At 47.7% G+C, this 22,791-nt stretch overlaps 10 protein-coding genes across 10 annotated transcripts; 3 read left to right on the forward strand and 7 right to left on the reverse strand.

The window, feature by feature from the left end:
* Positions 1 to 117: 117 nt before the first annotated feature.
* On the reverse strand, positions 118 to 2,580 carry POJ06DRAFT_201974 (OPT oligopeptide transporter protein-domain-containing protein; the record flags this gene model as incomplete). The annotated part of the gene is made up of 1 exon (XM_056185260.1): positions 118 to 2,580. One exon carries the CDS (start codon positions 2,578 to 2,580, stop codon positions 118 to 120), a length of 2,463 nt encoding a protein of 820 aa, XP_056040707.1.
* A 2,253-nt stretch (positions 2,581 to 4,833) lies between these two features.
* On the forward strand, positions 4,834 to 6,763 carry POJ06DRAFT_227416 (uncharacterized protein). Its single transcript, XM_056185746.1, has 2 exons — positions 4,834 to 6,104; positions 6,156 to 6,763. Exons 1-2 carry the CDS (start codon positions 5,212 to 5,214, stop codon positions 6,589 to 6,591), a joined length of 1,329 nt encoding a protein of 442 aa, XP_056040708.1. The 5' UTR covers positions 4,834 to 5,211; the 3' UTR covers positions 6,592 to 6,763.
* A 392-nt stretch (positions 6,764 to 7,155) lies between these two features.
* POJ06DRAFT_260928 (uncharacterized protein) lies at positions 7,156 to 9,058 on the reverse strand. The gene has a single exon (XM_056188541.1). It carries the CDS (start codon positions 8,766 to 8,768, stop codon positions 7,548 to 7,550), a length of 1,221 nt encoding a protein of 406 aa, XP_056040709.1. The 5' UTR covers positions 8,769 to 9,058; the 3' UTR covers positions 7,156 to 7,547.
* A 2,429-nt stretch (positions 9,059 to 11,487) lies between these two features.
* Positions 11,488 to 13,358, forward strand: POJ06DRAFT_201953 (P-loop containing nucleoside triphosphate hydrolase protein; the record flags this gene model as incomplete). Its single annotated transcript, XM_056185259.1, has 2 exons — positions 11,488 to 11,721; positions 11,775 to 13,358. The coding sequence occupies 2 exons, from the start codon at positions 11,488 to 11,490 to the stop codon at positions 13,356 to 13,358; spliced, it is 1,818 nt and encodes a 605-aa protein (XP_056040710.1).
* Positions 13,359 to 13,533: 175 nt separating this feature from the next.
* POJ06DRAFT_28224 (uncharacterized protein) lies at positions 13,534 to 14,613 on the reverse strand. Its single transcript, XM_056190014.1, has one exon. The coding sequence runs from the start codon at positions 14,357 to 14,359 to the stop codon at positions 13,709 to 13,711; it is 651 nt and encodes a 216-aa protein (XP_056040711.1). The 5' UTR covers positions 14,360 to 14,613; the 3' UTR covers positions 13,534 to 13,708.
* POJ06DRAFT_28223 (uncharacterized protein) lies at positions 14,614 to 15,897 on the reverse strand. Its single transcript, XM_056190013.1, has 2 exons — positions 14,979 to 15,897; positions 14,614 to 14,916 (listed from the first exon to the last, which is right to left on the reverse strand). The coding sequence occupies exons 1-2, from the start codon at positions 15,704 to 15,706 to the stop codon at positions 14,868 to 14,870; spliced, it is 777 nt and encodes a 258-aa protein (XP_056040712.1). The 5' UTR covers positions 15,707 to 15,897; the 3' UTR covers positions 14,614 to 14,867.
* Positions 15,898 to 16,528: 631 nt separating this feature from the next.
* On the reverse strand, positions 16,529 to 17,335 carry POJ06DRAFT_202243 (Peroxin 13, N-terminal region-domain-containing protein; the record flags this gene model as incomplete). The annotated part of the gene is made up of 1 exon (XM_056185270.1): positions 16,529 to 17,335. One exon carries the CDS (start codon positions 17,333 to 17,335, stop codon positions 16,529 to 16,531), a length of 807 nt encoding a protein of 268 aa, XP_056040713.1.
* Positions 17,336 to 18,511: 1,176 nt separating this feature from the next.
* On the reverse strand, positions 18,512 to 19,100 carry POJ06DRAFT_270914 (uncharacterized protein; the record flags this gene model as incomplete). The annotated part of the gene is made up of 3 exons (XM_056189473.1): positions 18,512 to 18,737; positions 18,805 to 18,863; positions 18,930 to 19,100. 3 exons carry the CDS (start codon positions 19,098 to 19,100, stop codon positions 18,512 to 18,514), a joined length of 456 nt encoding a protein of 151 aa, XP_056040714.1.
* A 327-nt stretch (positions 19,101 to 19,427) lies between these two features.
* POJ06DRAFT_28265 (UV radiation resistance protein and autophagy-related subunit 14-domain-containing protein) lies at positions 19,428 to 20,918 on the forward strand. The gene has a single exon (XM_056190048.1). It carries the CDS (start codon positions 19,668 to 19,670, stop codon positions 20,826 to 20,828), a length of 1,161 nt encoding a protein of 386 aa, XP_056040715.1. The 5' UTR covers positions 19,428 to 19,667; the 3' UTR covers positions 20,829 to 20,918.
* An 86-nt stretch (positions 20,919 to 21,004) lies between these two features.
* Positions 21,005 to 22,754, reverse strand: POJ06DRAFT_28260 (uncharacterized protein). The gene is made up of 3 exons (XM_056190045.1): positions 22,533 to 22,754; positions 21,298 to 22,451; positions 21,005 to 21,246 (listed from the first exon to the last, which is right to left on the reverse strand). The coding sequence occupies exons 1-3, from the start codon at positions 22,634 to 22,636 to the stop codon at positions 21,182 to 21,184; spliced, it is 1,323 nt and encodes a 440-aa protein (XP_056040716.1). The 5' UTR covers positions 22,637 to 22,754; the 3' UTR covers positions 21,005 to 21,181.
* Between the last annotated feature and the right edge of the window lie 37 nt (positions 22,755 to 22,791).

Raw genomic sequence — 22,791 nt, forward strand, 5'->3', positions numbered from 1 at the left:
TGCTCCAAGATAGCCGGTGTCGGATTCTCTTGGGATAAGCTTCTGTCCGTACCAACCAAGGTAAAAAGAGTTGTAAAATTCGTACGATATCAAATACAAACAATAAAGCAGTCGCAATCACCAATACTCGCCCTCCTTCAGCCCGAATCCTTCCCCAGGAATCGGCAAGAGGCCGTCTTTCATCGCTCCATCCACCCCTGATGTCGAAATCGTGTTTCCCCACCACTCGAAATTGGTGCGCGAATAGTACAACGTCAGTAGAATAAATAACGCAGAGAAAGCGACACCTGCTGATAGAGCGGCAGTGAGAACAAAGTTGTACTTTGTCCACCAGCCGAGGAAGTACCGTTTAATATAGAACATGAAGATGAACGACATAATAACTCCTGGAGTGTAGTGCGAGAGGTTTAGGTTAGATCCCCAGCTGGCAATACCAGACACAATGATGACTGGATGGATATACCGCAGTGCGTTCGAAAACTTGGAGCGCAGGGAGACGAAGACAACGGCTATACCGACGCCAACGACGAAGCAGTACTTAAGCGCGGGGTAGAGATCATTGAGCATGCGCTCCGGGCCAATGACACCGTATATGAGAGCATCGACAAAGAAGGCACGCGCCGATGGGCATAAGAAACGTTGTTTCTGCGTGAGCGAGCACATATCTGGGATTGATGCGAATAGAAACTGAACTCCACCTATTGTGACGAATGTTTGAAAGAAGGCGGCAATGATTTGCGCACGGAACACAGGCCTCGGTGGGAGACGCGCATAGTGTGCCATCTTCATATCGGAGAGATATGTTTGCGCCTGCTCATCCGTGCAAGACGCGATCGCGCGGCCGATCAGCGCAGCCAGACCATTACCTGGAACTATGAATCCAGCAAGGATAACAGACACATTATGAAACCGGTACGCGTAGCCGGTAGTCGCGTAGATGAATGTTCCCGGAATGAGAACAACGAAGGCCAGGATCATTATGACAATGACGGACCAGATTGGGACATTGGTCGGGTAGACAGTTATGGCGATGACAAGGAATGCAAATGAGACCAGAAAAATGACGGCAAACCACCAGTCTGGCACAGTCTTGTATTGGTCCATACCACGTGTGAGAGGGTCGCCCGAGGCAGCTGAGACAGAGGCCGCGCGAGGATGACGAAATTGCTGGTAAGTCTGCTTGGTTACCTGCCAGATTCGCTTGCGCTCAGTGAGGAGAACGTACGACAGGGAAAGGGTGCAGACCATAAAAAAGGCACTAGTTTGGAGGATACCGCCCATAGAGATGTACAAAGGTGAGTAGGTGCGGTACGCTGTGACGTTCAGCAACTTGTTCTCATCCATGACCCTGCCGACATCGAAAGAGTCGCCATATTTATCGTAAACATCGTTGGAGTTCGGGGGAAGATACGCAGTGAACTTGTAGTTGGTCCAGTACATGCCGAGCAGCAGAAAGGACGAGAAGAACATGCCAGCGTACTTGTTCATAACCGAGAAAAACGGAACAACTAGTGGATCCGAGAGATTGACGACAGCCCAGTCAAATGTCGAGATGGGATTGAAGCCTAGACCGAGATTCTGACCGCAGATGATGGCGAGTGTGACCGACTTTGGATTGATCCAGGTGATCCAGTTGAATACGCTGAGAGCCTTAAAGATGTACTCGGGAAAGAAGAAGTAAACAAATGAGGCTCCGAAGACTATGAAAAAGAATCTGTACGACGAGATCGTCCAGCCATTTGTCGACGTCTTCTTCTCAGTTATAAGAAGTGCGCGATTGAGAGCGAGAGTAGGGAGGACAGTCGGCCACATAGTTTTTTGTGGGCTGACTACCCATTTTCGAAGGACTCCGGAAAATCCGAAGCCCATGAAGATCATAGAAACGTTCATGAGGAACATGAACCCAAAGTCGATGAACTTCTGATTGAAAAACTGCTCTTCGCGCATCGCGACGACGTAAGTCATGAAGAAACCTCTCTCGGCGCCTATGTTAAGTATTATTGTCGCCAACATCTGCTCCTTCGCGTTCCAGGGGCCAGGGTTCATCGAATAGCGCGAGCTGCGGATCCAAAAACCCCAGTCAGGGAGGTACTCTGTGAGCTTGCCGCAGGGGTACAACAGGAGTTGCAGGACGGTCGAGTCGAGCTGCAACCTCGGCTGGCGATAGAAAAAGATCTCATTGATGAATGAACCGATGATCACCCAGATGATGCCAAGCATGTACACTCTCAGCGTCTCGATCGGAATGTTTGGATCGTCAGAGGGGTCTGTGACGGCGCGAATCTCTGGGTATGGTGAGTGGAACTTGATCCACGCCGCCTCTATCCTCGCATCCAGCTCGTACAGCTCGGGATCCTCATTGTAATCGGTCGACCGCTTGGCCTCCAACAAGCGACGGATACGGTAGAGCGTCTCCATTGGAAAGTTGATGTCATCTTCGAGATCCTTGATGGTGCTGCGGAGCACACAGAGCGCCTCGTCAAGCGACATCGTGCACATTCTCTCGTATACAAAGCCGGTCGACTCTTCCACCAGGTGCTTCTCGTCGACCTCGTCCGCGATATGCTCGATCTCACGCATTCGCCGCAACACACGCGTTTTGCCGAATAACGCGACAATCTGGTCTTCATCGATGCTTGCCGCTGTCTTCTCCGAGATTGGAGTGAGTGCATCAGTTCGTGTGTCGGCCACCGTCGTGGCGACATATTTCTCGTCGATTCTGTTCGCCATCGAGAGTAGAGGTCTCTGAGGTAAGACTCACTCCACGTAGAGAGTACAAAGCACGCGGGAAATCTCAGGTTGGTATCCAGCCATGCCATCGCGGAATGCAACTATAGATATCAGATTCGCCAAGAAGTCTCCATCCGCGACGGCTAGATGAAATCTGATTAATCCATGTCGATTAGACTCGATTAGATAACAGAAAGAACTCGTCTTGGCGAGCATATACAGCAACTATCATTGTGCGGGCGATAGATAGCAAAGAATGCTTGGAGTCCCGCCACACGGCGCAGCCGAATCGTAAGATCCTAACTCCGGCCGCTGTCTTTTCCTACAAAAGTCCAAGCGTAACCCAGATCTGAAGAGTGCACAAATATACAAAGTAATGTTGCGGGTGGGAACACTGTGTCTCTTGGTCTAACGCGACTTGAGGGCTGACCGTGGGCCCAGGAAACCTAACCGAGGGCGCTGTTCCGGTGGCAACAACGCCGAAATTGGTTGTAAACAGGGACATGATCCAGACCGGATCTACTATAATCCGGCTTCATGGGGGGATTGCCAAGATAGAATGCCCAGGGCCTAAGTAGTGGAGGTCATCCAGCTACTCGTATTCGGCAGCTGAAAGTGGGACCAACACATCTGACTGGGCGCATAGCCGCCCCCCCCTCCCCCCCCCCCCCCACGCCAAGCAGCCTCGTCCTAATCAGGACGGTGGGGCGACAGGAAATCTGATTAAACTGTAGTGAACGTTTAATTCCCTTCGGAACCATCAAGTAGTCTACGTTGGGCATAAGTCCATAATAATATAGAGAATCCCCGTCCGTACAAGACTAAATAGAGTAGGGGTGTAAACAAATAAAATTTTCCTTATTCGTATTCGCAGAATTTCCGTTTATTCGCAACGAATAAGATTGGGAGTGTCGAATACGAATAGCGAATATTATTCGTAATTTTGCCATGACGCTAGCGCAGTAGTCAACCTTTAATTCAACCAACCGTTACGCGTCAATGAATAACTGAACGACGCGTCTTATTCTACCAATTTTCAATCCCTTGGAGATTAATCCAATATCCTACCTGACAAGATGTCTGACAGCGATTGTGAGATCTCTACCGTCAGCGGGATGGACGAGTTGTCCGTTGCCATATCCGACCGTCTTCGGCACTCTTAACAAAAAAAAGAGTATCGACCATCACCTGCTTAATGACTTGACGAGGAGGCAGGTCCTGACGTCGCGATTGAATTTACCGCGTCAGGGCGGTGAGCCAATTACGCGTAATGACGGCAAGTCAATGGCTCCAAGCTCAGTTACTCCAGCAGACTCTACAAGTGCAGACTGTCATCAAGAACAAAGTTCGTCGGTTGAAGAGCCGTCGGAATCCTCTCGCGTTTCGGATCAGTCGTCAACACCTCTGGCCAAGAGCCAAAATCTCTCACTGTGGTCGCACTTCAGCATCTCTTACCTTCCAGGAAAGTTATGGTATCCAAAGCGAGGCAAAAAAAAAGTAGCAAATAGAGGATAGGGAGATGCGATGCAAAATGAGTAAGGAAGACGACGAAATCTGCCCGAGTGACGTCCACGAGCGACGTCCACGAGCAACATGAAACTTCACCTTAACAGGCATGGCATTCCATCCGGCAGCGGTGATGACCCTGGAGGAGAGGAAGGGAATTAGGCAGCAATCGGTTGCTACAATGTTCAGGAATAGTGCTAAGAATAACGTAGCGAAAACCTTAGAGCATTTGGTACGTTAGATGGTCCTGAATGGTCCTGGACGATATGGCCTTCGTGGCAATTAAATCCTCAGTATTCCAACAGATATTCAACGATCTACCGGGTGTCTCACTTCCGTTCACTTGGCGTCAAAAGGTAGCTCGTTGAATTGACTCGGAATTCACTTTGTGTCGAGCTCAATTGGTTGAAGAACTGGCACCAACTTGCCAGAGCATTGCATTGTGGCTGGATGTTTGGACCAGCACAAATTCGAGGGCCAGTTGGGAGTGATCGGACATTATTCGATGACCCACTGAGAACCGGTGTTGGCGTTGGTGCACCTAAACCTTAACTCCTGCAGAGGATCGGAGCATGCCGCTATTTTTCACATGCATTAATTGATTCTTATTACGTCATTCGAAGTACACGCTCAGTCAGTCTGTGGTTGCGGTTACGAAACTTAATCCCACACGTGTGTGCATCGACATTTCCTATTTGCGGCCAGCCACCGCTGAATTACCCTGGTAATTCCATTTGTTATTCTAGGTCCCTGACTATCGGTTCTCCGCAACAGCGCAAATTGGTGAAAATCTCGGACATCTGTCTGTCGTACACAGTCTAGCAAGTCGCCGCTTGTTGTAGTTGGTCGGAGGAAAAATGTATCCGTGGAAGATCTCCTTCAAAAGAACGTTGTTACTTGGGACGCTGATTTTCAACACGCGTTGACGACAGGATATTGCAATTGAGTGCATTGGTGCTTGCTCGTTTGACAATCATGATTACTCTCGATAATGTGAACGATATGCCATTGTCGGCAGGTGTATCACCCGAAATGAGGGCAAAGCTGGAAAGTTTGGTGCCAAATGGACCCTCATCATGTATTTCTGCGCATGGCAATGATTTTGATACGGTTGAGACCGCGACGAGTCCGCGCCAGGAACATGAGATTGACAAATCTAACAGAGACAATATTCATTCGGACGGATGCGAACATTCTACCCTACTGAGTGCTAGCTCGGAAACTGCAAGGGGACTAATGATTAGTGACGAGTCTGATGCACCGTCAAGAAAGAGGCAAAGTCGCGACTCCCGAAATGCATTTAATCCTGAGTACAGCGTCATACAATCTGCGGGATATGGACCAGCCATCAAACGCTCCCAAGCCGTAGTGGATGGTTGTGGCACATTTTCAGGTGGATATCCAGCTACAATTGAAATTAATTTTTGTCCAGACTCTGAAGTGTTACATACACATTGTCTGCAGCTGGTAGTCCTGGACAGCTTACAACAGGAGCAAGAAAACAAGTTGGCCGATCAAGTAAGAAATATTGCCAGAAGACTTCCTCGTGTGGCATCTCCACTTCAGAAAAGAAACGACCTGTACGCTTGGCGTGAGATTTTCAAGTTGTATATTGACGCCAGCATTTTCTTCTCTAGTCTGGAACAGGATCAAGGCGAGAGAAGCATAGGACAAGCAAAAGAACAGCTAACATCATTCATGGATCAAGTTGGGCAAATGAACCTTGTAGATCGATTGAAATCACCGGAAAGCAAGGCGCTATTTAAGTCATTCTTGAAGTTGAACATATCACTGCTGCAATCCGCTGAATCTCAGGGACACAATTGCACACCTGCGGCAAAGACTTCTGACAATCAGACTGAGCTGACGTATGGGATTTTCTCAATCTGTCGAATTCACGTTGGCTGACTTATTTTCAGTACACGAGAAATGATTCCCGAGCTTTGTTCAGAACTTTGTTTCAACAATGCTCTGCGACCAGTATCCACATCGGTGGTTAAGTCGGTTCACTCCATTATGATTAAGCAGCTTCTTGCGCTGATCCCCCAGTTGGATGACTATATCTGTCCTGTGTGCTATCATATTGCTTTCAAACCGGTTCGTCTCGATTGCGGACACGTGTTCTGTATTCGGTGCATAGTCAAGCTGCGACGTCAACACAAATATAGTTGTCCAATCTGCAGGCAGGAGGTTCTCCTGACCGCTAATGAACGGAATATCGATGTTGGTCTTTATAATCAAATGCTGTTGTACTTTCCTAAAGAGACAAAAGCGAAACAAGCTGAGAATGACAAGGAGTCCGCAATGGAGAAGTTGCCGCATCTTCAAAGTCAGAAGACATGCGTGATACAGTAGTTTATAGAAGATGATATACTTAATCCTTTAGTATTCTTAGGTATTGCGTAACAATTTGGTAAGGTAGAGACGCATTGTTATAGAGGCTGGGTGTTATAGAGGCTGGGTCTTGTTTGCGTTAATGTGAACAATGTGATATTTTAACAACGTCACTTCGTATCTATGTCGCCAGCCAATAGTCAATGATTAAGCTGGCTCTGTCTACAGACCATTTCTCTGTATACGGGCTTCTCCAATTAGACTTGTTAAATTACAGGTCATCTTTCCCTGCCCAGCGACGAGGCCAGTGTATCCGGGTAAGGCAGTAAGGAGTTGCTCATCTACTGCGTAAACCCCCAACCATTCATCCTCGCCTACTTAAGGTTAAAAATTCGGCATGATGAACTAGATCATATCGATCGTTACAACGATCTTGAATGCTATGGACCAGAGACTTCGTATTAGCACCTGTTCTATTCCAAGCAATATGTTGGACACTGTGACTAGAGACTAAGAAGCACGGATTTGTCGCCCAGGATGGGCGCTAGAAGAATGCGACGGCACACACTGACTAGTTTGATATTTGGTATATTGGTTGCTCGCTCTTAGCGTAACTGGGCTTTTGTCTAGCCCCAGCTGGCCGTTGCTGGGTAGTTGCCTCTGCTTCGATTGAGTTCCAGACAGACTTAGTGTTCTCGCAAGATGTCTTTAAAGTCACTCAACCATTTGCAAGTACAATTTTCAGGCGGGCTTGACTGGTCCCGAGTGGGCGGCATATTACTGGTTCTATGCTCGACCGCGCTTGCTAAATGATAGTTCGAATGGCAGGTAATATTGCGAATATTTCTTTAAACTCAGTGTGTTATTCAGCTGGCTGATAGTATCCAGCGTACTGCTATACAAGTACTTGCAATAACTCCAAATCTAGCAGTCTATAAGATCGCATCTTGAATCCACAACTCATCTGTCCGTTTGCGTCACTTGAAAACCAATTTAGCCGCTTTTGTATACGTGTACGAGGTGTCACGGTACGAATAGTGGACCAACAGAGCTTTGCCCGACGGTCCATCCTGGTAATACTGTGGGTGCGCGACACCGCCATAGTCATATCCACCTGGTCCCTGTGGTACAGTATAAAGAACCTTATCATCAGTGGTCCATGGTCCAACTGGACTAGGCGCATATGATACTCTGAATGTTGAATCTGCCCAGTTGGAAAAATACACGAGCAGGTACGCGTTGTGGTATTCCGAGTAGAACATAGAGCCGGTCGAGTACGGCATATAGTTCGACATGACCGCCGCTGACTGGCGCCTCGCTGTGGGTTGGGGCTGATTATAACTCCAAGTCTTTGTCGATGCGTCATAGTACTGATACGTATCGTATTGTGAGAGACTGTCGGTGGCAACCCTGGCGACGTGGACATCTTTCTTGCTGGAATACTTTGTATCGAGGGCATAGAGGAAAGCAACTCCATCAACAACCATATTCGCGAACGATCCGTACTCATATGTCGTGTTTGGAAATGTCACTTGCTTGTCACGGGTTACTGTCAACATCTCGGTGTCAGGGTCAAAATCCAGCGTCGCCATTGTGTTGCCCCAATCTGAAGTTGACGACAAAGAATTGTATTTGTAGAGATGGAAATACTGTACTGCTCGATTCTCTGAGACTTGAAGGCAATTTGTGTATGTCCACATTACATATCTTTTTGATGGTCGATTTCTCCAAGGGTATTCCTCAGCTGTGTACGGCACAGCCGGATTCCAACCGTATGAGTAGAGTGAGTTTGATGTAGCATCCGTCAGTAACGATGGTTCGTCGAAGGTTCGAGCGACAGAGAGCGAATTGTCAGTAATGGCCTTGAAAGTATCGTTTTGATATCCTGATGTGTCACAGAAGAACCAGATCGTGCGGTTGCCAATACTACACGAGCCTCCGCCATCGCGGTATATGGTCAATGGATTGTCCGGATCCTCTTGCTTGCCGAATTCCTCGAATGACTCGATTTCGAAATCTGTGTTGTTGGGGGTGACCCCGTATGAAGGACTCGGCGCCTGCCGAACTGGGGTTAGGAGAGAAGGTAGCGCATATGATACGGACGCAACTGCACTTGGTGTGTCTCGTTTGACGATCGGGGTAGCCAGCGCTTTGCTAAGGGAGATGGTAACTAGTAGAATATTCTTGGGGTGAACCATGGGTGCAATTGTCACAGTATGCGAAGTCGCTAGGCTGCCAACTATGGGAGAATAGGATCTTCGGCGACGGCGCGCCAATGGCTGACTTTATACTGAAATATTCCCTCATTGCCGTGACCTTTGAATAGCTACTAGTCTGTTTGAGGGGTTTTCCGAGGCCGCGAGCGCCACCAACTCTGTGAAGAGTGGGTCAAGAGTAATGATGCTTATGGAAAGAGCCTGACGTCTGTTTTGTGTGGCGAGAAGAATTGCAACGTTTTACGTCAAGTATAGAAGGACGTTGCGTGGTGGCCATAATTGACAGCTGCAGGAACAGGACGCAGGGACCACCTTTGCACCGTTGCGAATGCACATCGAGATCGGCGACGCTAAATTCTGGGCTCAAAATGTTTGTGCGATAGCAATTCATTCCAGCTCAAATTGAAAGAACCATTGCTTGCATATTAAATTGTATAATATATTACGTAGCTTGAACGGCCGATAATATGATTTGCAACCCAGGGATTTGATTCCCAAGCCAACCGATGTAAGTCCGCCGGCGTCTAACTCCGTTACCTAATCCAAAGTATTGGGTTCGGGAGACAGACGGCGGCCATAATGCCGGAACTGGATCAGTAGAATATAGCTCAAGTTTACCGAGTATGGAAAGAGAGCCGAGAGCTGTGGCGAACGTGTCGGAAGGCGGGAATATCCCGAGTCCACTGTCACGGTTGATCCATGGCTTTGGTGCTTCGGGTTATACCAATGACAACACAACTTTCTGCATGCAGACCCCACTGCAATTGATGAGGAACTTGAGTTTGGTATATTGCGCGAGAAGTAATTAAGTCTTCGCAAATCTATGGCAGGAAACTCACTCCATTAGTCAACTGCGATGTCTCCGAGTGTCGGCTCTTAACGCCGTCATTATCAACCAATTAAACGATACCTTCACACATGTACCTATTTAAAGACTTATCAAATATGCTCCGTTTGCAATTATTATTGCTCGCAACAAACAACGGGAATAGTAATAGACCAACCACAAAAAGATTTTAAGTTCAGATAGGAGCTTCCTCCGCTTGGTGCGCCACATGCGGAATGGGCCTATCGTTGTAGCCACCGTAAACATTAATATACTTCGATACTGCTCTCCGGCTCTGTCAGATAGGATTTTCGTCCTGGGGTATTGGCTGTCGTACCGCTATTGTTGATGGAATGCATCTGCCAGAAGACACAATGCCCACGGCAGAAGTAGTAGCGCCGAAGCGTCGTATTGCCATTATATGTCAGTAGCAGCAAACAGACTAAATTATCAAACACGGCGTGCAACTCATATGATATAGGAAATATGCTCAGTTGAAATCATGTGAAAACAAAGTCCAAACCTTATTTCGCTGTCGGTTACAATGTGGCTAACGTGCGGCTCACTCGAAGATTGTCAGAATTGCGATTACCTATCGGCAATCGGCCGCGAGGCGCGAGCAAAGTCCACGTCGGCAATTTCCAGCTCTCGGTCTGTTCCACACTCTACTAATCCAAATAGATTAATAGAAGCTTAGAGTTAGTGGATTATGGGTTCAAACGGATTTACAGTGCAAAACGCCGTCAAATTTGCTTGCCACAGGACAGTCCACGTTCAATTTCCATTAGCAAACAGTATATCCGGTGGTGCAACTATCTATTCACGCAGTTACCCAGCTTAACAGAGCTTGATCCTATAATTCCGATGAAAGTGTTCGGTAAAGCGTCATTGAATTCTGAGGCCGAATCTCGAACAGTTACTACCCATCAGCGTTCCAAATATATATCAGGGCGTGCCCCGTCGGGGGCTTTGAGGTCTCAGCTTTAGTGGAACCCTCCAGTCTTGTAGGTTATGCTGCAGCGAACAGAATTGACATTGGAAAGGTATTGATATATCTGTCCCAATAAATTAGACAGGCAGAACAAGTTAATAAGGTTAGCGGTTTTCCGATTTCCCCCCTGCTTGAGGTGGCACAGATTACGCTGGAAAAGTTGCCGTTAGCTACACAGTGACAATGCAAGTAGCAATGGCACCATGCACTTGATGAACAAATTACAGATGAAAGGCTTACATTCTCAGGACGAGACCAACTTGAGTACGACTTTGTTCGCCTAAAGGTGACCCGATCGATGATTCCTCTATCAGATGTGCATTAGTATTTCACAGTAGTGAGAATACTCATGCAGGCTGTTCAATATAGTTGCGGCACTTTAATTCTGCGACAATTTTCTCTCGCGATCGTTCGCCTTATCAGGCGAACAGTGGCCCCAAACTTTATAAAATGGAACGTTGGATCAGGAAATATCTAAGCTATATCATCTGCTAACAGGCATGGCAATGGCAATTAACAATTCGACCCAGATTTGCGATGATCGCCACTTAAATTGTCTCCCGCCAGCAGCGCCGCACTCGGACCAAGAGTACTGCGAGGTCAAAGTCATGCCCTAACCCTCGCACAGACAACGGCGTAAAACATTTTTTTCTACAGTTCTTTGATCGCTGCAAACGTTGTTACTACTCACTGATCCATTCCGTCCTTCGCCTTTATATTATTGTACAATAGTGCCTGGGATTTATCGTGCATTTTGGCCAGTAAAGGCAATACGCTCTCTATTCTGTATATATAAAGTCTAGTTCAGATATATCTGGGTTATCACCTTCTCGCCACATCCGTTGTACCCATCTCGATCGTCAAATTTTCAACTACAACCAACAATGGTTTCATCATCTAAAGCCAAGCGTCAAGCCAAGCGTGCGGAGGCCATGTCCTCTAAAGCCTCGTCTAAGGTCTCATCTGCCGCCGTATCAGTCAATGGTGACTCCGAGAACGAGACCGATGCCGTTGCCACTGACGTCGCTAAAATGAAATTGCAAGAAGACGAGCACGGTCTATCTGATCGTGTTACCACCGGTGTGTTGTCTAGTTTGGTTACCAGTCGAGACATCAAGGTGGGTAATTTTTGAAGACGGACGAGTTCGAGCGAATCGCTGACGTGACGCAGGTCACTTCCGTTTCATTGACTTTTCATGGAAAAGTCTTAATCCAGGATTCCACGCTGGAACTTAACTATGGTCGTCGCTACGGTCTTCTGGGTGAGAACGGTTGCGGCAAGTCTACCTTCCTCCGAGCCATTGCAGCCAGAGAATACCCTATCCCGGAACAGATTGACATTTACCTTCTCAATGAGCCCGCTGAGGCGACCAGTTACTCCGCGCTCGAGTACGTCGTTCGCGAGGCTGAGAATGAGCTCAAGCGGCTTGAGCAGATGGCGGAGGATGTCTTGGAGAAAGATGGTCCGGAGTCGTCGATCCTTGAGGAGTTGTACGAGCGCATCGAGAGCATGGATCCTAGCACCTTCGAGGCTCGTGCGTCCCTGATTCTGAGAGGTTTGGGTTTCAATAATACGACCATCAAGAAGATGACCAAGGATATGTCTGGTGGCTGGAGAATGCGTGTCGCACTCGCCAAAGCATTGTTTGTTAAACCTAGCTTGCTGCTCCTAGATGATCCCACTGCTCACTTGGATCTGGAGGCATGTGTGTGGTTGGAGGAGTATCTTAAGCGGTTCGACCGAATTCTCGTGCTTGTTTCGCACTCTCAAGATTTCTTGAATGGTGTCTGTTCAAACATGATCGATATGCGATTGAAGAAGTTGAATCTTTATGGTGGTAACTACGACTCGTACGTCAAGACCCGTTCTGAGTTGGAGACCAACCAAATGAAGGCATATAACAAGCAGCAAGAAGAAATTGCGCACATCAAGAAGTTCATCGCATCTGCTGGTACTTACGCGAACTTGGTTCGGCAGGCGAAGTCCCGACAGAAGATTCTCGACAAGATGGAGGCCGACGGTTTCATTGAGAAGGTTGTTCCAGACAAGGTCTTCTCTTTCAGGTTCACCGATGTTGAGAAGCTTCCTCCGCCGGTCTTGTCTTTCGATGACGTTACGTTCTCGTATTCTGGCAAATCTGAGGACAATTTGTATGAGCATCTGGACTTTGGTGTCGATATGGATTCTCGAATTGCTCTCGTTGGGCCCAACGGTGTCGGCAAGTCTACTTTGCTCAAGATCATGACCGGGGAACTTCAGCCTGTTGGTGGTCGTGTCTCCCGCCACTCTCACTTGAAGCTCGGAGTCTACTCTCAGCACTCAGCCGACCAGCTTGACCTTCGCAAGAGCGCTCTCGAGTTCGTCCGCGACAAATACCCGAAGATATCCCAAGACTACCAATTCTGGCGTCAGCAGCTCGGTAGATACGGTCTTACTGGTGAGGGCCAGACCGCCACTATGGCGACTCTTTCAGAGGGCCAGCGGTCCCGCGTCGTTTTCGCTTTGCTCGCCATCGAGACACCGAACGTCATCTTACTCGACGAGCCTACTAATGGACTGGATATTCCCACAATTGACTCGCTTGCGGAGGCTATCGATGCTTTTGAGGGCGGCGTGGTCGTTGTTTCGCACGATTTCAGACTGTTGGACAAGATCGCTAAGGACATTTACGTTTGCAACAACAAGACAACCACTAGATGGGAAGGCTCAATTTTGCAGTACAAGAGCAGCCTGGCGAAGAACATAGTCATCTAAGTTGTTTTCTAGCTTGAATTTGGTTTGTCGTGTTATTTATTGGGTTCTTTAGTCTTTAGGCACATAGTACCGGGTTTTAGAAATTATGGGTTAGGAAAGGTTCATTTTTCACTTGTATCTTGTTAACAGGGCCGAGGGCATGACTTCAGTTAAAATTGATGTGGCCGGTGATATTTAGTTTGTATACAGACCGTGTGGATCTTCTGACATTGTTGATCTCGACTGCTGAATCTATTCTTTTCTCTTCTATGTGGTAGAATTCATGATTGTGTATTGTTGTAGACAAGAATATAGACACATTATGTCATGTGTCTCGGCTTTCCATACTTCAAGCAAACGGTTGAGTTCAATCAATTCTTCTCGTAGACTCCCTGCAACAACGCCAACCACTGCTCCACTGACCATCCAGAGCTGATATCATTGTTAATAATACCATCAACTGCAACAGTCGGCGTGACATGCACGGAATTCTGTCGATGCTGGCGCACAAACAGCTTCAAATCGACCGTGATGTCATTGCCGATGTTGTGTCCTGCGCCGTCCTCGGAAGGTGGAACAGTAACCAGCTTCAGGACCTCGTCCTTGTTGACACCCACGCTTTCAGACGCAAGGTTAGCAAGTCTCTCGTAAGTCTGGGCCCGATTCTCGTAGTAGACGGCGGTGTCGTAGTATTCCGTGGAATGCTTGAACAAGACATTGGAGAATTCCCAGAATTTGCCGGGTGCCAGCTTCTCAACGGCGAGCGCAACTTCATGAACGAGAGTGGATGACGGATGCCACGGCTGTACTACTTGCCGAAACACGAAAGTGAAAGCACCGGGAGGATATTGCTTCTCGAGCTCTTTCAGAAGCGAGTTGTAGACGGTGCCGAACAGACGACCGGAATATGGGCAGACATAGTCGAGATAGAGATCGACAACATGCGGTGACGATGACGCAGTAGAACTGACCGAGGAGCTGCTGGCCAACTTGTGGGCGAGGAAACGAGGTTGGATAGACATCGGGAATAAGTTGATCCGCGATCGGTAGTATTGTGGTGGAATGTGATTAATCAGTTTAAGCGATCAAGTCAACGATCGTAGACTTTATATTTGGGCCGGCGTTAAGAACGACAAATCATTGTCGATGACGCAAGAGGACTGGAACACATCGCAGCAATTTGCCTTGCTTCGACATGGCCACCGACACAAATCGTTCATGATTTGTAATAAGCTAATGAATAATAACTTTAATAACACGATTAGTAGTGAAGGGCCAAGTTTATTTTATCTCGGTGATGAATTGCAAGCTGGCGTCATGGCCGGAGTTAAGGAAATCCGGCACACAGTACTCGAGATAGACAAGCTAATGCCAGTCCATTGATGAATGGAGATACAAATACAATATGCGCACATGTTATTATAACTTTCACTGCAATGTGATGAATTTCATGCACTTATTATACATCAGGGGCTATGCGAAATGGCTCAACCAAATATTCACACTTCCGATGATACTAACACCCAGGCTTTACGCTCCACCTGGGGAGAGCGCTCGATTGAAGCCGCCTTCACGATTCCTATTATATCGTCGTCAGCTCCCAATCTTTATATAAACTGTCATTAGGGCAAAAACACATACATGTACTGTCTATATTTGGGAACCGTCTCTTTGGCCACAGTGCCGAAGTCGTTGCCCGCCACATGCTTCTGTTTGGTCGTTCCGAATCCAGCAAAGCCCATTAACTTCGCCATCTGCGCTGCCTCATCCTTTTCTTCCTCCTCAGAGTCATTGGCAGCGTCTATCACATTGGGCGATCGTGGCGGTCGAACTGGAGAGGCACTGGGTGTCCGAGTACGCCGTCTGCTTCGACCTTCAGCAGGCCGTCTTTTGTCCTGACTCACACTGCTCCTCCTACTACGCCCTCTATCAACATCATCCCTGTTGTGATCTCTATCTCGCGTGGGGACTGGTGGCGTCCGACTTTTAGATCTGCCGCGTTTGCGAGAATCTGGCGAGCGATCCCGACGGCCCTGGCCTCTGTCCAGTTCAGAGTCTCGAGAATAATCGTCAACTATATCATCGTATCGGACCATTCGTCGATGGCTATCTACTCTCTCGCGATAGCGATCTCTACCTTTATCTCGTTCCCGGTCTCGTCGATCTCCCCTTGGACTTCGGGACCGTCTCTCACGGCGAAAGCTTCCATCTCTGTCCCTATCTCTCACGCTCTCCCCGTGTCTATCCCTCCCATAATCATGGCCACGATGCGATTCCCTATCGATCATTCTTTCGCGATCGCGGTAGCTTCTGTCTCTGTCCCTGTCTCGTTCATGCTCCCTACCTCTTTCCCAGTCTCGATCTGGCATTGTTATCAACCCACTGTGACGCAACGCTTGAAGTATTCAGTCTAATAATTAAAGTCGGTGAAGCCTCGACGTCTGACTAATGTTGAACCTATAGATATGTTGCACAAAAATGCCTCCGCAAGTTTCTAGAAATCGAGTGGCACAATTGAAACTTTGCAACTTACAGTTAAACCCTAAATAGGGCAGTCGCAATTCCTATCCCTAACCCAATGCGCATTGCCGACTGCCGACTTGGTCACTCCTCGTTTCGCCTACTATGTAGTCCTAATAACTAAGGTTGTACTGCTATCGTGTAGCTCAACGGCAGCTCATAAGCTCTTCGATATTACGGGAACTGCTATGATGCAACCGGGACTACGTGACATTAAAGCCTTCGAGTGACTTATTCTGAGCCGCACATTGGGTCGGCATGGGCTCAACCACACAGACTTAACTACATTGTTCAGAAACTCAGTGTTCCTGGCCTTTCTAAGTAGTGAAAAGAAGCGAGATGGTCAGCTAAGATTCCATGGCTCCAAAGGTTCTGCGGCGTATGTCGCAGTCCCAACAGCCTAAGATGAAGGGAGGAACGTAGTCATCCGTTAGGCGGCATGATTTATATGCTGTTGTAAGAAAAGTTTGCCTATATACTTTGTTGTGAGAAATGCTCACTCATTCACAAATGGCCAGATATGTATGTCATTAAACAACGAATGAATACTATAATCTCTAAACACACGGCATTGCCCACAATGAACTCCTAACATTGCAATCGTACTAGATGCCCCAAACGAGACTGTTGACACTATAATACAGACCCCTCACCGTATCGACTTGCCTGAACTATTCAGCCTTTCCTGTCCGCCGTTTGATGCCCTCGACATAATTTGACGGGAAAAATCCCATTCGTCCATCTCGTAAGCGACCCCTCCACCACGTAGGTTCGCCCTCTTCGGCACCGCTGACTACATCCTTGGACAGAATCGCGATAACGTCCCCCTTCTTAAATGCCAGCTCAATAGCCTCATTTTCAGGCACAAAATCATACATAGCACGGCAGAATTCCAACTTGGCAGGATCAATAATCAAATCGCTTGGAGCTGAGCCAGCAGCCGCAATACCGTCCGGATGAGGCATTCCGTTATTTCCAGCTGCTAGAACTTGGTTATCGTACCCCAACAATCTCATCTCATCTTCCTGTCGAGAAGCAGAAATTACTTTTATCAACTTCGACATCAAATAAGGTCCTCCGAACACCGCCCCGAGGAATGCAATGAGGGGCCAGACGGAAACTCGCTGACCACCATTTCCAGGAACCCCAGCAGGACCACCCTCTCGCTTGAACTTCTCGAATTCCCGCACATTAAGCCGGTTTTGTTGTGGTGGCGCCTGACGACCAGTAAGTCGTCGCCATATCCGGACGAAAACTCTCCAAATTGCGAGCATGCCAACCGAAGCCGATCCGATGACACTTCGTCGTAATGCAGCGACCTGTTCTGCAACGCCGACCATGGCGAAGAACGAGCTGTGTGTAGCCATGTATGTTGATTCGAGCATTTGTGCGAACCCGCCAATCGCACCGACGACCGCTTCCAGCATTTGAAAAGCTGCTGTAGTTGAGGATTCTAAAGCACCTGGTGCGCCAGGCATGGACGCACCTGCGGCACCATAGAGACGTGAATATGGGGACGCATATGGAGATGAATAAGGTGAATATGCCGACGCGTATGGCGAGGAGAAGGAGTAAGGATTATAAGTATTTGTGTATGGCCGTCCCGTGTAATTGTATGATGACGAATATGCCGGCGTGCTAGCAGGAACTTGAATCTGAGTACTTGATGAAGGTAAAGGAGCAGGCCGCGAAGGAGCTGAGCTAGGCAGTGTATTTGTTGCTCCTGTGGATGCGGAGGCGGACGTAGTTGCTGCTGCTCCTTGTGGCTGCGATGCGGAGACATTCGTCGATCCCGGAGTCGAGGATGCAGCGACGCCGCCACCGGGCTGTTCCCATGGCTTTGGTCGCGGCACTGACGACATGCTACTCGATGGCACTTGTGAAGATGTTGTTGTCGAACCAGAATCGAATCAGAGTCAGGAAGAGCGAGGGGGAAGTTTTAGAATTCGACCATAGTCTTGCTGTGATGATCATGTGTTGCTTTAGCTCATGGGTTACTTACAATTATGGCGTTGAGGAGCAAACTCTGCTGGGCCGACGCTTGTGACAGTTATTCCAAACGCGCATCGCAGTGATATCTAGAGCATCTCGCAACCTTAATTTCGTGACGTCGTTGTACTTGGATATGGCGCCGCTAGCATACAATACAATAATTGTCGATTGTAGCTTCTGAGCTGTGCGGATTGGGCGTTTATTTATATGTATGGCATTATTACCGAATTCGACATGTTTGCGCCATTGAACAATGTTAGTCCAGGGAGTTAGTCGTTAGGTTCTAGCTGTTCTCTAGCACTGAGGCGTCAGGCATGCTAGCTTTAATGTATCTGATAATGGTCTATTACAAGGTCTTCAAGATCATTTGTTACCGGCTATTGTTGTCGACATGACTGGAGCCGTAATGTTTGTGCAATCGAAGAAGGGGACAAGTCGGAATGAGGACTGCGCGTCCCGCCGCAACAGCGATAACAGTGCAGGATCAATCCAAGTTACTGCGCGCTTCTGGGATACGCATACTAAATTCAAGGAGCGGCAAGCCATCGGTATAGACGGCCTTATTACATATGAATCAAGATAAAGCACATCATCAACGCAAATATTGTTAGCAGCAAGATTATTAAGTCAAGCAAACATCAGCAAAACCATTATCGGCACACCTAATTCGAGCCCTCGCTGTCGACTGGCCGTGTTCCATGGCCATCGGAACCGGCGCCACCATCGACTCCATCTTCGACTGAACTAGAAAAGCCCTTCAAAGAGCCTGTAATACCGCCAAGTATACTCAACGCGGCCTTGACGGCCTCGACGCAGCTAACAACTTCGTTTCGAACACCTTCGATCTCGCCGTGTTTAGCTTTGATCCATTCCAAGCGGGTCTTTATACTACATATAGTAAAGATGTTAGCAAGCAATAATTGGCTTGACCTGCATATTAAAAGAGTATTGGCACCGTTTCCGACTTCTAAAGTTATCGAACTGCGATGCGGCCTTAACCCATGCTGCGACATCCTAAATTATCATGTTATTAGCACATGCTGCCCAGCAGTGATATAAACATCTCAAGCCTCAATATACATCGGTAAACGCCTTGAATTCGCTGTAAATTTGACGTTGTTCTTCGTGAGAACGCGTCATAATCTCGCGATATTCGTCAAAAATCGATGATTCGTCAAAAGGTTGAAGATGCTGCAGACCGATTGCAGTTGCGGTTTGCCGATTTGGTGCATTCATTTCCGCTTCGGACATATTTCAATGTGCGTAACAGTGCTTAGTGAATAGATCTTATTCTTGAGGCTGGGTGCCTAGGTCAAGGTGCGTAATCCAAAGATAACGTAACTCCCGTAGCCTCCTGTATACTGACTAAATACGGCGTATATTCGTGAGAATGAATTAGCTAGGCAAACAGTAATACAAGCAACAGTGAGATTGTTTAAACGGTGCGGCTTCGAATCGCGCACTCTGATGTCTAAAGATAAACCCTAAATAGAGCTTGTAGGCACATATAGTGCGCAAAGCTCCCATTTCTGTGGCATTAACATCTTAAGGTTAGGATATATTATTTGTATGACTGGACACTACTTTGGGGGCGCGTCATATTTCGAGATAACACACGATATCGATAGAGTAACACAGATTACTATCCCTGTACGGATGAAGTCGAGAGTACGTGATTGCTAAGGGCCGAGTGCACTCAGTTATGTCCAACTTCTTTACGCACAATATTACACAAGATAACGCAGCGTCATATCGCTTTACACTTCCGCCTAGAAAGGAAGCCTCCGCAGGATCCACAATACACCGGCTATCGCCGGAATGGCATACACGTGCGGTATCTGCTTGCGCGCTGATCCGTCGCTGACTTGTCCGCGTTGCGCGACGACTCATGTACTGCCATTTCGCCTGGAGGTCATCAGCGCGCTCGCCTCGCGTTCGACTATTTCTCAATCTGTCGCGTCTTACTTGTCGTACAATGCGTCGCCGGCACTAGATACCATCGCACGGCAAAAGATAGTACTTGCAGGACAGAATAATGCTCTGCACCAAGTCCGACATACATTAGCAGCGGAGAGGACTCGGGCGGCATCGCTGCGGCATGAAGTGCACACGAAGGCTCACACGTTGTCGCGCACTTCAACCGCCCTACGAAACGCGCACTCGCTGCAGTTGGACACTATCACCCGATCCCGCGAGCGTGCGATCTCAAAAGTCAGTACAGTGCGGTCCAAAGTTCGAGATGAGCGCGTACGTGTGTTACAAGACCTTCGGGCAGCCATGGGAGTGGTCATCAGCGACGGCAAACTCAATATCGGAGGTGTCAATATACCAGATTTTGGCACATTGACCGGATTGTCTCCACGAGCATTACTAGCAACTATGGAAAAAACATGTGTTTTCGTTACGCTATTGGCTCGGTACCTGGAGATTCAATTGCCTTATGAAATCACTCTTCGTCCCGCTATAGCCATACGGCGGCGCCCACAGGTGCAGCAGTCAACCTTTCGCAAACTGTCTGTGACAGCAAAAATTAATGCACTTGCCGAGCGAGAACGGAGTCGAAAGGAATTGGACATGTTTCTCGAGGCACTGACTCTGCTGATATGCGACATTGCCTACCTCTGCTCTACCACCAGCGAAGGAGCAACAGCCGATGAAAGCACTATTGATGTGTACTCATATCTGGACATTGCCCCGCACCTATGGAGAAGGTTAGGCAGTCCAGAAGTTGACAACATTGGAGTGTTTCTAGATCCTACACTCGTCATGGTGGCGTTACGCGAAAAGAACGAGGTGGACGCCGATATGCGTGCATGGGCGGAGTGGCAGTTTGTGGAGACAGAGGGAAGTGATGTTTCAAACGATGTCCTCTTGGTGGATGCACCAGAGGATATGGAAAAGAAAACAAAAAGTATAACGGACGAGCCTTGGACTGACGTTAGGCGGCGACCTAAGAAGAGCTGGAAGGGAGTAGTTTGATTGCTTGACAACAATGGATGGAGTAGGAGCTATTGGGGAAATGGCGTTATGGTCATCTATTTGGTTTCGCCCGGACTTGGTTGTGAGACGAGATCTTCAGTTGCTCGTGTACTTTTGCATTGGGGATATATCTTGTATCTAAGTACTATTGTGTCTTAATGAATTGTAGCATATGCCAAAATGTCTTTGACGTGTATAGGTAGAAGGAGGGAACTCTACTGCATATGCGTTGCCAATTGTACATTCATGCATTTCATCCAACTTTTAACGTCCGACCATTATCCAAAGATACCCATTCAACTCCTGACGCCGTCAGAAATAGTAAGAACACGAAATATGCCATGCAGCGAAATTCACAGACTAAACTTCCTATATCTATGACTCCGCTCATCATATCCGGCTTGCTCGCTTAGATGTGCTAAAATACGTCGTTAGTATTCTGTACCAAATCAACACACCAAGAACTCACACAACAAGAAGCATTTACTGCAATACAAATAGTCTTCATCCAATCTTTCGCAACCCATACAACGGTATTCAACGTCGTCTGAGCACATGCAACATCCCAATTCGGCATCTTCTCGTAGTTTCTTGCTGATAATATCAGTAGGGACCGAAGGTAATACTACTAAAGGCACGTCCGGCAGATTAGAGACGTCTGTAGGTTTTATTTCCGAAAGATCTCCAAGCGATGTTTGGGGTGAGTTCAGACTTTGCAGTTGCGCAAACAAATCAGCAGAGTCCGAGACATGCTCCGCATCATCTTCCCCACGGGTTGTCTTCCGCCTGCCGTCATCTCCCTTTTCTTCCTCATCGTCGCTAGCAAGTCGAGTGTACATATCGATCAATTCATCTGCCTCTTCATCTTCGTCTCTCTCGTTGACCTCATCAGGGAGAGACTTATCTGGAATACCTGACCCTGGTATCGAAGCGTACATTTTGACTAAGCGGTCCGCCTGCTCTTCAATGTCCCGCTGCTCGCTTTGAAATCTTACTTCATCTTCTTCTAATAAACCTGGCTTCTCAGCGCACCGTGAATATCCAGCTTTCTCATCTGATTCAGTGTCGTATTCTTTCATCTCAACGTTTTCAGACGTGTGTGACCCTAATAGCTTTTCAGCATCAATCTGAGCATCCTTGGCCTCTTGCTCCAATGTTTTCTCATTTATCTTCTCATTTATTGGTTCGTTCAGACCTCCGGCCCTGCTGTTCAAATCCTCGGCCACTGATTTCAGATATCCTTGGTCGACAACTCCGCTGTTACCATTTTCTCCATCTCGCGGAACAACCACTGTGCTCTCTAAATACTCCAGTTCAGCCAATTCATCCATCGACAACTCCCATTCCTTTGAGCTCAACTCGCGCAGTGCCGTCTCAAAATCATTCTCGTCTACTTCCACTAGATCTTTCCACTTGTGTTCCTTCGTCAGTGTCATGGGCTCTGCATTCACGCTTGAGCTGAGAAATATCCTCGGATCGATGTCTTCTTCATCTGAATGACTTGTGGCTGGTTTGGTAGTTGCAGACGCTGGAACTCTGTTGAATAGCTTAGTGAATCGCTCTGTGAGTGCGTCGATGGAGCCCAATGCGTCTGGAGAGGAGTCTCGATGTCTAACTTCATGTCTATTACATATGTATTAGCACAATGTATTAAGCACATATATCTATCAGCCATATGGAATGATAGTCGGAAGTTAGACATACGTAGGTGCTGATAATGCTGAAACACGAGCCAGTAGATCTGCTACCGAAGAATCAGGCTTGTCGTCGCTTTCACCGTCAGGACTTGGTCCTCGCGCAGACGACATTTGTCAATAAACGTTCTAATACACGGATAAATAGAAATCAAATTGGAAGATTGCTTATATATAAGATATTTCTTTTTGGCTAAAGCATGGTTCGAAACGAAGATGTATCGATTGACAGATTATTTAGCGGTGACGCCGCGTCCCGGGTAATAGAA

This window comes from Lipomyces tetrasporus (genome assembly GCF_029532465.1).
Source record: "Lipomyces tetrasporus strain NRRL Y-64009 chromosome Unknown POJ06scaffold_11, whole genome shotgun sequence".
Lineage (NCBI taxonomy): Eukaryota > Fungi > Ascomycota > Lipomycetes > Lipomycetales > Lipomycetaceae > Lipomyces > Lipomyces tetrasporus.